The 13,081-nt window shown below is 46.5% G+C and overlaps 1 protein-coding gene across 5 annotated transcripts in view; it reads left to right on the forward strand.

The window, feature by feature from the left end:
- Positions 1–4,282: 4,282 nt before the first annotated feature.
- The window catches only part of LOC105279153 (protein scalloped), a 142,559-nt gene continuing 133,760 nt past the window's right edge, over positions 4,283–13,081 (forward strand). Inside the window, exons 1-2 of one of the 5 annotated variants that reach the window (XM_011338731.3) lie at positions 4,283–5,462; positions 6,695–6,992. Coding sequence is in view for 1 of the 5 variants with exons in the window: in XM_011338733.3 (XP_011337035.1) it covers positions 6,968–6,992 (25 nt within the window). In the remaining 4 variants the exon portion in view is untranslated. Of the gene's footprint in view, positions 5,463–5,679; positions 6,993–13,081 lie in introns of those variants that run through there. The other 4 variants (XM_011338732.3, XM_011338730.3, XM_011338733.3 and 1 more) reach the window with 4 other exon arrangements.

Here is a 13,081-nt window from a genome sequence, read left to right on the forward strand (position 1 = left end):
CGCCGTTTATAAGAAATGTTTTCGAAGTTTATGAGGGCGACGCGGGATACTGGTATGGGGTGAACCTAAAAAGCCTTCACCCTTCCCCTTCCCCTCTCACTCTTTTTTTATCCTTATTTTTAAGTAAAAGCAACGCCAATAGATAAAAGGCGCCGCGCGTCGCGAAACTGACAATAAAATCCCTCGTCGTCGCTAAAATACCGTTGAAAAATGCAACGAGAAATTTCTCGTCGAAAATTTGCGCCGGCAATACAAGATGTGTACCGTTATATCCGCATGTAATTCCTAGAAGAACTTGTTGAAGTTAAAAACCTAATGTGTCAAGTATGATAAATAATTATAACATTTTATATAGTAATTATGCATAATTATATACAGGGTATGCTGAAAATCATGGTACTACTGAAAAGGAAGTAATTTTCTATACAAAAATAAGTCGAAAATGTAAAATAAAATTTTTTCATGTGAGACTTTATTTTCGAGAAAATTGAATTTGAAAATTCATGAGGAAACTTAGGTATACTTGATTAATATGATTCAATTGAACGTTACACATCATTATATTTTACGATTTTCGTCACACTTAACACATAATATTCTATACATATAATTAATATTAATTTGTTAGATTTAAAGAACAATTGCATGATTTTACAGAACAAGAGCATCGTGTTTATGCTTTTGAAGGATGTTATACGGCATGTTTTGCCATTGCTAATGCAATGTCCAATCTGAATATTGTTGTGACGTCACGAATTTAGACGCGGACTAGGATTAACTGTCTTCCGCACCAAACGATGCAACTGTGAACAATACACGCACAATGAATGCATCTCGCGCAATATGACACCGTGTCGACAGTTGCTCCAAATTGCATTTCCGCAATGTGCTATTCATTGCGACTCTCTCTCTCAAGTCCTTCTGATAAATTGTATACGTAAAACCTCATTCATTATCGTTTTTTCAAAGATCCGGATCTTTAGAAAGATATGAGAATACCAATGAAACATGTATTGGTTTCTACAAAGTTGAGCTGTTATTGTACATTCTAATGTTCAAATAAAATCATAAATTAAATAAAAGATCTACAGCCTTTTTTATCTTCCATTTCCATTACATTAAAATAATATTGGTGTCGAATGTGAAATAAAGAAAGATTTATTCCCGTTTTGCACTGCGCCCGTTGAGCATTAAAACGGATGAGAACATGGAAATAAAATAAATAAAACAGGAAATTAACAAATGTGAGATTAATTCTGGACTTGCAAAAGAGATGATAAATTCACAACTCTACGAAATGTATTCCTATGTACTTTTAATTTCGTCTACCTATTTCTCGCAGAGAATATATCTGGGTCGCGCGGAACGACGCTCGTGATGTCGACGACGCTGCAGATTTCTTGCAGGAGTCAGGTGCGGTGCGTCGACGTGGTGCGCGGCTGTGTGTCGATGAACCTACCACCATCTTCCAGGTAAAGTCAGCAGACGCGACCGAATGCAAAGTGCATCGTTGCATAACGCGGAATCGCAGGCGCGACGCTTTTTCTTGCGGCACGTGGAGATGGAAAGCGGACGAAAATACGTACGTGTGTGTGTGTGTTTCTCTTTACGTCAAATCTATTCTGTCTCGATTGGCTGACGATTATCCGACGTAACGGTTGATCCTGCGGCAAGAACGACGGAAAGGCGGTTCTTCCCCTTTTCCATCAACGCTGCCAGCATTGTTTCCACGCTTTTCAATTAGTTGCCCTCGACATCGCCGCGCAAACCGGCAGCTTGCTGTGCAGTTTTACGACTTTGCGATTATCGGCGTTAAATAGGGTTCGCGGCATACCGGCCGCGCCGTGTGCACGCCCGGGTCAAAATAGCTGGAATAAGTGGTAGGGCATAAAGACCGGGATAATTGTCAATTTCATCGCGAACGAGACCCCGCGTGCCGCGCATTAAAATAAGATAAGCTCCGCGCGCATTCCCCCGATCGTTTTTCTTTCTTTTCCTCCCGACTATCAAAGTTCCCGCACTCCCGCTCTTCTGATTACCGTTAGGAAACGCGTTGCCGGTACGGCACTCGAGAATTAAGTGCCTGGTGGAAATTCCATTATTATATACCAGTCGCCGTAACGCGATCGTGACTCGTGACAGACAAAAAGAACGCGCCCTGTGCAGCAGCCACGGCCTTTCATCGCCACACGCAGATATGATTTCTCCCGTTTTCGAGAAAATAATTCAGTTTGGCGTTAGAAGATCGGAATGAGAAAAAGAGTGCCGAGAAAGTCAATCGGCGAGCAACGGAAACCTTGCGGATGTCGACACGTATTACTGATGTTTCTTCTGAACCATGATGTTGGAAGATTCACCCTTGCAAATTTAATATGTGCTGCAAGTGTGTGTGTATGTGTGAGGCGTCGCACATGTGCGCGCAATTCTGTTATATCCTGTAAATTTTGTATTAAGCAGTTCGATATAAAGACCTCGTAACTTGATGTAAATGCGAGACAAAAGTTGTCGTGACAAGTTTCGCACATCGTACGTGATAATTCAGCATTAATCGCACATGTGCTCGTATCGCTATCAAAATCTGCGCGACACTTCGTCAATCACGTAAAATCACGTTTTAACCGCGACACGCCGCGATTGCGGAACGAACGACTCGTTTTCTGCGGCCCGAAGTTTCACACGGTGGAAATCGGTTAATGTAATTGAGTAATTAAAGAGATGCACCCGGCCAAAGTCGCAGATTCGCTCCGTGTATCATTTCTATTCAATGTGCACCACGCATATACACTGAAAATCCTCGTCCAAGCCCGGCGGCGCGTCGGGACGCGTCGCGTCGCGCCATTGCTGGCCCGTTTGTAAACTTTTGTGCGGCACAATGCAACCGACTGACAAAAGGAGCTCATTGTGCGACGAAACGTTTAACGGCATTAATTACGAACGGCTTTGTGCCAGTCGCAAAAGTTAACAGCCCCGAGCATTATTTTCGTACGCAGATCGCGTTTCGGTTTGCACGAGGGCGCGTTGTTTGACATCGTCATCGTTATTAATCCGTCGTGCTGTCCTTTTTTCTGCAAATTTGAATACTGCCGTCGTATAGCATTTTCGAAATACCACCTTTGTTATTTTTTAGCTCGTATGTCGATGTTAGACAAAACGGCTCTTGTACAGTTTTCGAATTTACAAAACCTAAGAGAAATTGAAAATTTGCTAAAAAAGAGAGATAAGCATGTAATACAATATTTATATCTAAACTTGCTTTTAAAAGCATGTTATTAAAGATAAGTTTGTCTTTATTAATAACAAGATTATCCAAGACCAATGAATTGGTATATTTAGTTTCAACGGCAATTTAAATTGATATGTTTTATATCGATGACGCATGTCGAACTTTTCAGCATTTAATACTCTGTTAATGGTAAAGAAACATTATCATTAAACATTATCATGTCACATGAATGCATTAATGAAATGCACTAATGAGTATATAATCATCACGTATACCATATATACTCTCGTTAAATCTTCCACTAATGATTATCGGTAATTTACGTAGCTAAAATAGAAAGTAGAAAGTTGTAAACAAAATTAGCATTAAGTAACTGGATGATTTATTCCTTTGTAGTTTTGTGGTCTCGGAAGCTAATAATGTATGACAAGCTATATATTTATGACACATGTGTAAAATAATATCTCTTACTTTTAAAGAAAACGAATAAAGTCATACATTCCCTTGTATGTTTTCGGTAAAATCAAATTTGGTCGATGCATCAAATCTAATATCTTGATGTTCAGCTTTTAATGAAATCCATCATACTTTGTAAGAATAATAGGCTTGATCTTAATGCAGCTAACAGAGTTAATTGGGATAAAAATTTCAAATTTCGGCAAATATGAGTGAAAAGCGGAAATGAAAAAAAAGACCCGCTTTGCCGATATTGTGCAACCTTCCATCATCACTATATTTAATAATGTTGAGCCAACACTTGCGTATTCTATGTCTGCAGATAGCTAATCCTTTGGTTCTGTTACGTACACTAATATACGTATACAAATATATCCTTTTACACACAATCTTATACTTGTTTTACCTGGAAACTTTTTCAGGAAAAGAACAATTTATTTTAAGTTTCGAGATATTTTTCGTCCTAGGAAGAAATTTTGGCCTACAGTCTTTTACCCTCAAGCATAACAAAATGCAATAATTAATTGCAAAAACAGGGCATTCTTGTTGCATTTTAATAATACTTTGAAAAAAATAAGATATTAAATCGAGATATATATATGTTCATATTTTATTTTGCTATTCATCTTGTTGCTCGAAATACAAGTTGCATTAATTGGTCCGCCATTCTTTCCAAGTTGCGATACGATATTGATTTTCATTCATTCCATATTTGTACGTTTGTAAAATCGAAAATTCACCTTTGAAATTCAACAAGTGCTCCTCGAGCTTGAAGCGATAGAGAGAAAGAGAGAGAGAAAGCGCTAACGAGCAAGTGAAACAACCAACATCCAACCTTCGTTGCGTGCATGACGCGACTGATCCGTCAGATAGCGCGGGGGTACAGGGATACGTCGGGAGTGGGGAGGGTGAGTCGTAAGGGTTCGCTGTAGAGGCGGTGGGGAACCGTGGATTGGTGAGTCGTCTCTTCGGGTGATCCCGGCCGGAGTCGGCTGCGTTCGGCATTCTGGTTTCTCCCGCGGCCGCCTAAGCGGTGTCGCAGCGTGTGCGCAAAACCGGCTGCGCAGCAGGCGTGTGCGTTGTCCAGATTCTTTGTGCCATTCCTGGCATACCAAAAACAAGAGTGGTGAACGCTTTCGTATTTACCCGGGTGCAGTCCTGCGCGTTAATATAACACCGTGTGACCTATCGCTCGTGAAAATAAGGGCCGTCCTCGCGCTTACGCGCGTGCCGCCACGTCACACAGCTCGCCCAGTGGTAAGTACACGATACAAAATAGTGCTGAAACGCGGTTCGCGAGAGCGCGTCCACGCCCGTGTGTCCTGACGGTGGCGTCGTCTCGCAGCGGAGCCGCGCAAGGAACGAGCCCGATCGCAGCGACGACGGCGATATTACCCACGGAGAGAAAAGTCACGGACAGACGGACGGACGAAAGAGAGCGAAACAGAGGGAGTGCGAGGTGCGAGACATGTGTGCGAAAGAGAGAAAGAGATCGGGACGTAGTGTGTTGTATTCCGCGTATTGTACACCGAGTGGCTCGGCAAGCGAGTGAACGAGCGAGCGAGCGAACGCTCGATGCTGTTATTATCCGTCTCGCGACCAATACTCTCGTACGTTCAGCTCGCTTGTCACACTTGTGCGGTACTTCCGCTGACCGGGCGTCCGTCCGTCGTTGCCGGTACCCGCGTTTATCAGTTTTACTGCTACGATATGAAATAAAACGAGGGTGAAGATAGAAAGAGAGAGAGCTAGTTGTATGATGGTGAGACAGGAAGGGTGAAAGGTAACGAGAAAAAGAAAAAAACGACAGAAAAACTTTGTCCGTCGGCACAGAGTCGAGCGAAAGAGAGAGAGAGAGAGAAAAGGAGGAGCTTTCTACCGGTGTGTACATTCAATCGGTGTCACGCGCGCGCGGATGCGCGCCTAGCCGAGTCAGCTGTGTGGCCGATCCGAAAAAGCGACGAGCGCCGCCGTTCCAAATTGGCGTGCGCGCGCGTTACTCCGATCGCCGGTTTCCGATCCGAGGCAACGCGACGTGACGCGACGCGACGCGATCGCGGCACATCGTGGAGGTTAGGGTAAACTCTCTTCTCGCTCGTGTCGTCGTCGTCGTCGCTCATGTGCGGTAGTGTGAGCCGCCTGCATGCGCGTTTCCTCGCTATCGGCGCGCGAGCGGGGAGCGCCGTGACGGAAACACGCGTATCGCCCTCCGTCTAGTCGACGTCGTACGCCAGCCCGTTCGCTCGCGTCGCTCGTCGCGTTGTCGCTCCACGTTCTCTCGTTCGTCCGCTCGCTCGCTCGCTCGCCCGCTCCTAGTGAATTCGTATGGTGAATTATTGATCCGCGGCGGCGTGTGCGTGCGGAAAAACCATCGTTGGCCGGGAAGAGAGGCAAGGTAGGAGGTTAGGGGCCGAGGGAGAGAGAGAGACAGGCGGACCAGTTAGGGCGCCAGAAAGGAGAGGTAGGAGGAGTAGGAAAAGAGAGACGGGGATAGGGTGCCGCGCGGAGCGGCGCGCGCGGTGGCGCGAGAAAGCGCTCAACGCCAAGCACACGCGCGCGGGGCGAGAGACGTGCGCTGGTTGGTGCTGTTGTTGCAACGTTGTTTTGAAAAGTGTCGGCGCGAACACACGCGACGGCTCGCCGTGCGCTCCCCTTGTCTCGTGCGGAGATCTCTTGCCGGCGGACAACGGCGACCGAGGATCCTCCTGGCGTCCGTCTAGACGAGCGGAGTGTTGGTATCCTCTGTGCTCCAGCGTGCTCCGTCGAATTTCCGTCTTTCCGCGACGCGTGGTGCGTGGTCTGCGTTCTCGTCGTGTTCCATCACGCTCGTTTATCCATCCGTCCGTCCGTCCGTTTATCCGCCCGCGTCACGTCAAAGAACGACGAACGCGGGAAGAAAAGCGCGCGCGAGGGTAATGCACGCGGATGAGCGTCGCGGCGCGACGCGCGACGGATTCCTCCTCGGTCGGGGATCGGTGAGTGCTCGCGGAGTGTGAGGAATTCCCGCGATTTTAGCTTCCGAGCGCGACTTGCTTTCACGGGACTACAAACCGGATATAACGCAACGAGAACAGTGCGAGGGACGGTGCAAGCGAGGTTACGCTGCTGCCGTATCGCCGACACGAGTCCACCGGGTGTTGATCAGTGCATCATCGTCGTCGTGCGAGCTTTGCGATAGGACGTGCGAGTACGTTCCTGGTCGTTTCGTTGCACGTGTAGCACGTCGCTAAACGCGCTTCGATAATCTCGGAGGAAGCAACCTTCGCCACCTTCGCCAGCGCGGCTTGGATGGATACTGTGCATTATTTCTGGAGTGAGTTTTCCACTTTTTTTTCATCGTGTCTATGTGCGTGGGTGTGTGTGCGTGCATGCGTGAGTGCGAGACTACGTACGTGGCCCTCTTTCGCCGTTCGTCGTGTTGACGTACGCGCAAATGCGAGAACGCGAGTGTTCTCCGTGAACGCGGCTCTGTGTACGCGTGTGTGCGCTGTGCACAGGCCGGTTTTTTGTCTCCTCTCTCTCTCTCTCTGGCTGACGTGATACGCGACCACGAGAGATTCCCCTTCGACCGCGCGTAGTTGCTCGCCGCCGTCGGGCCATGGGCGATACACGCGCGCTCTTCGCGCGAACAGCTGCGCGTGATCGTCACACCATTGTTTACGTGTCCTTTACTGTACACTCGGCGCGCACCTGACCGCATGCCGAGAACGTAAACGTCAGCGCGACGAACCCGTCGTCGCATAGACCTGTCGCTGCGTTTCAGAAAAGTTTCATGGGCGGTTGACTGGTCTCTACGTGTATGTAGCCTTGGCAAAAAATACAAGAGTAAAGTTAAAATTACGTTCCACGAGACACGAACAAAGTGTGATGAAATTGACGCAATTCGCGAACGTGGTATAGGCAGACCCGTCCATCTGGTTTAACGTCATTTCCCTGTCGAGATGGATTATCGAAAGTAATAACTCAACCAAAATAATCGTGATAATAACGCGGCTGTAATTACGATAATATCGAGCGTCATGTATGATAACACGTAAAAACGCGCGTACGTTTTGTAATCAAACGGCAAATTCGAGTGATGAACAGCGCGCTGCTCGGAAAGGTGCATTTGCCAAGTTTAAAATCGGTGATCAGCAATGCTGACAATGAGACGCCGGATCTTACCGAGAGGGTTATCCGAGATCTCGAGAGCAAGACGAGTTGGTTTCTCCAAGATCAATTATACCAATCTGTTTTTACTTTCCGTTTAATCCCGTCGTTGCGATACGATAATGACGATTAATTTCCAGAGTTATCGCATCAGATTTTCCGGATCGTTCCGTTTCAAAGTTTCGCGCGATTCGCCAGGTTAGGAGGAGAACGTAATCCACGAATCGCGGCCGCTAATTTTGCGCGAGCACCGATGAATCTCAGCGCGCGATCCCTTCCGCCGGAGCGTGACCGCTCGCTAACGAACGTGAAGGGAAAAATGTCCGGCGACAGTCAGTAACGCCCGGTGGCGGTGACGTTATCGCGATGGGTTATCGAAAATAATTCCTCCTGCGCTAACACGCAGCACTGCAATGCACCGTTACATAAATTTAATCGGATACTCGTCGCGTGTTATCGTGACGGTCTCCAATTTAACGGGTTGTCGATACTTATTTAGTACACCGCGTGTGCGCCTCGATATTGCTTGATATTACCTTCCTCGAAAGATATTGATACGTCACGGTATCACTGGCGATAATCGAGAAATGTGTTGTGCGTGCAATTGATTAATGAAAATTAACGCGGAGGCAGCTGATAAATAATATATCGTTAATCATTAATAATCATTATGACGCTACATATATGCATGTTCTTATTACACAACGCTACATGATAATTATTACGCACGGCATTCCGGAATTATTTTCAATACATTTGAGCAAGCTATTTTAACGTTGTCGTTCATCCTCTTTATTCAGCAATTTTCGTGCGTGATGTCTCGATAATTTGAGGAAAATGTAATTGCTGAATCTGCAATTGATATTAAAGGCTGATTGCTGGCCACACGTGTGTACCATGTGAGAGATTGCGTTACGTTTTTGTGCGTTCAACTGCTGCAAAAGTGCAGGATGCATCGGCGTTCTTTGATCGAAGCGCCCAACTCGAGTTTTTCCACAGTAATGAATTCCCCTCCCTCTCCCTCAGAGTCCCCTTTCACCGTAAGTCGCGGTCTTATTTCCACGCGCCGCCAAAGTTTGATTGCAAACTCGCAATCAAGAGATTCCCCTTTGACTCTTTCGAGCGAATTCGTATTACCAGTTACTACACCCTTATTTTCGTTCACCCGTTCGCGAAAAGATTGCGCGACTCTCGTGCATCAATATTACACATTTTATTTCACCGTTACGCTCCATGTGGATCCACGACGACGAGCAACTCGATCGAGAGTCGACACGTCGCACTCCATGTGGCGATCTATAAATATAGTTTTCTTTGTTTACAATTCGAAGATAGATAAGCGCGCGATGGTGATCATACGGTACGTATCCACGTGTCGTCAGATGGCCGGCGGAGACCGATATCCACTTGATAATTGCGGCGGTGATAAGGATCCGACCGTTTCGGTCGGTGACTGGGGAACGATTTGCCGCCTCAGTAGATCCGATCCGATTGCGTGACGACGCGTCGATCACGATTCGGGCAGTCGTCTCTCATTCTCTTTCTCTCTCTCGCACGCATCGAGTCGATGATGAAATCGTTCGAAAATACATACAGCATACTGCGCGGATGCGCGTTGCGTCCCGCGTCTAAACGCCGACGATGTACATCTCACGCGGTTTCTCTACTTTCCGCGAATACGCGTCGCCGTAATACGCCAATTGTGCTAACATTTGCGATTCGTTTCCACTTTCTACAAACAGGCGAACGCGTTACCGAACCGCGGTTACGTTTATTCCTCATTGAGTACATTAGCAAAATATTATGAACTCCCCATTGTGATATGCGAGAGAAATGTCAACTACCGCACCGGCGCGCGGCGTGACGAAATTTCGCGAGCAGTCCGTGAATGATCCATCGCGGAGCTCTCTTTCGTCGGAAAGAAGAAAACAACTTTTTAGGCCGAAATGAGCTTTCACCGATACGCCGATTACACCGAAAGCTCGAGACCCGTGTAATAGCGCGCTGTCGAAATCGAAACTTGGTCGACGCGGTGGAAATATATCGCACTTTGAAAAGTTGCTCGTTTCACGAGATACGATAGGCCGGGTTGGATTAATAACGGACTCGGCGGCGTATTTTCTAACTCGGGCTCTAGCGCGAGTTGCGAGCAACATCTCCATTTATCTTCTCGTTTACTGCCACGTCATAACTCAAGATGGCTGGCGCAGGTATCGCCGACCTTTAATCGGTAGGGTCGACTCTGACGTACAGTTTAGCGAAAAGCCACTTCTGAGCTGTAGCTAGCCAGCAGGTGCAAGGTGTATTTCTTTCCGTTCCGCTCCTCTCGCTTCTGCCGGCCGGAGCGGTCGGCTTGTTTCTCTTCCTCGAGCGTTGCACGCGAGCGAGCGAGTGGCCACGAAGAAACCGGTAGCCGCCGATAATCAGCATGTTCCGATAAATTCGATATTCAAATCCCCCCTTGGAGCAACGTGCAACTTCCACGAATGAGCGATATCATGTGGCCGTATCTCGCGATTCTATCTTATCTCGCGCTGAGGAACGAGTGTCAGAAAACAGCGTCTCCGGAAGCGCATGATTTTATTACGTTCGAGAAAAAGAGCTTTCTTGTGGATTCCTCGGCGGATCGGCAACTGGCCTGTGTGATCAGTATTTTGTGTCGTGTCCCACACCTGCATTTCTTGCTATCTTTCGTTATTTCGAGATATCGCGAGCAAGAGACGACAGATTGATATGATTCTTCCATTATGCGGATGTTTTTATCACAATTAACTGTCGTTATCGCGAGATATGCGCTTTTCGATAATTGAAAATATATCGGCGAACATCCGTTGAGCGCAAAATAGCTGTTGCAAGTAGATTTTTTTCTCGCATCTTGCGGAGAAAGTCGAGGAACGGTTGTGTGAGAATAGAAAGATCAACAATATAGATTATTCTGAGCTGCTGCTTTTTAGCGAAATGATCAACTCTCTCCGCGAAAGCTCTTTGATCCGCGATGCAACGGCCTTGAACGCAACGCGAGCTGCGCATTGTTAAATGAATGGATTGTTTGTACGCGCGTGCGATTTTTCGCTCGGGGCGACGATTCGCCTTTACTCGCTTCTTCGGTAGTCCCTCGTTCCCTCTTCTTCGCAATATACGGGGTGTCTTATCGTCATCGGATTTCTTTCAATCATCTAAAAATACTTGTGTAAGCTTTTACTCCAGGATGAAGAAATAATAGTCTCGTATAAATGGAAAACAAATTAGTAAATCCTACGCCGATCAGAAACACAAATCCACCGACTTCACACTTTAGCAGATCAGCTGAACAATTCACTTATCGGACTCTCGCACTTTCCGATCTACTATAGCTATCTTATATACTCTCTAGCTCGCACTCCTGTTCTGCTCGTCCTTTCCTTTTCGGTTCTTCTCGAGATCTCAGCGTGTTCCTCTACCTGACCTTATTTGTGAGTTTATTTTGGCCTACACTGATCGATACGATAGTGTTTTGATTCGCTTTCGCAATACTGGTGCTTACACTTGGAATGAAAAACTGAAAGTGCAATTGCACGTTTCTTAGGTATTAGATATTGAAGCCAGGTAATTAACTGGTAGAGAATGATATACGCATGGACCGAATACGAACAAACATGTTTCGAAAGCACTTATTTTCGAGACAAAGTTTGTTCATCTCCAGAAATCGTTATGATTTCACATTGCGATGAAATATCGAAATATTGGAAATCACGCGATCATATAAAAAATTAGTATATACAATTCATATCTTGCTGTTTCAAAGACACGTCTCCGTGCATTATTAAGCCGTAATGACAATTTATCAAGAAGCGATGTTTTCTGGTTGCCTGATTGCATCTTTTAAGCTTAACTTAAAAGCTTCACGACGACCTCGCTATTAAAACGATCGCTGTTTTTCTTCGTTCGCATTCCTCTCCTTCTTGAGATGCAGACACAATGGAACACCGTGTGGAAAGCAATGCAGGTTGCACAATACCGGTCTATACGTTAGGGGCGCGAGTTTCTCGCGGATATAAATAGGACGCCTTGTCCCGTTGGTCTACGAAAGGAGCAAATGGATTATCGCGCGCGCACCGACCCTCCGACAACGACTTCTCGCTCTCTTCTCTCTTCTTTTCCGCTTCCTCGTCTCGCCTTCCTCGGCTTCTCCTCGCAGTTTCGCGCTTCTTTTGCTCGCGCGCGGCTCTCGGGGCCGCGTGGCTTTCTATTTGGCGTAGACGATGCCAAATCGTCGAGTAACTAAAATTACCGCCAAAGGTGTACGAACGCCTCCTTCACGCTGAGGGCTAGATCGTCATTAGAAAATAACGTCTACGTGATTCCTGTGCACTGTCGGCAATCACATACGAACTGCGCGTAGCAAAATTTTCTTCCCTCGAGAAGAAAAATGTCGCTCCTGTTGTCTCCCTCCATTCATAAAATAAATGTTTATGAATGCACTTACATATGGTTACATATATATCGTTTACGGAACGCGCATGTCCATTTGATTCTGTAAATAGAAAATATTTTAAACGTTCGGAATAAGATGAGCGTTTATTCGAGTTTTATATACAAGAGTTTAATCCGTAAACGCATCACATGTATCCACTATTATTCACGCGTAAATGTCCAATATTAACTTTCTCTTCCCCCTCCTGCTCCTCATTTTTCATTTTGCGTCGACGAATTCGTGCCTTTTTCAAGAGCGGAGCGTGGAAAGTAACTCGCGCATAATTAATGTAATTTGCTCAGAATTTTTGCGCGGGTCCGCGTACGCGCCGCTTGTACTTTTTAATTGCCGTGTAGGTAGTTAAAATATCTCGCGCCACCGCCGTATTTGGCTAATGACACTTCGCGAGCGAAACGAGCTCGCTCGCCCGGCGATGAGATTAAAACAGTCTCGCGATTAGTACTTTTCGTTTGCGGTCTGTACAATCGGCGCGTTATGCGCGACGTGACGCGCGGTTTGCAATTCCGCCGATACCGCTTCGCGGAAAAATCACGCTCCGCATTTATGACGACCGTGATCAACCGCATTCACGCGTACCGCACCGCACCGCAAAGAGTGAGCGTATAAAATATTCATCGAGTTGACGGAAGATTGTCTGTTTGCCGATCATACGACACTCGACACTCGGCGTTAGCTAAAGGCTTATTTAGACGGCGCGATCGTCGAGCGAGATCGCATAAAACTAGCTTACGCGCGACTCTCCGCTGGAGAAACTTTGTCGGGAGGTCGCCAACTTTGAC

Source organism: Ooceraea biroi, chromosome 2 (assembly GCF_003672135.1).
Source record: "Ooceraea biroi isolate clonal line C1 chromosome 2, Obir_v5.4, whole genome shotgun sequence".
NCBI lineage: Eukaryota > Metazoa > Arthropoda > Insecta > Hymenoptera > Formicidae > Ooceraea > Ooceraea biroi.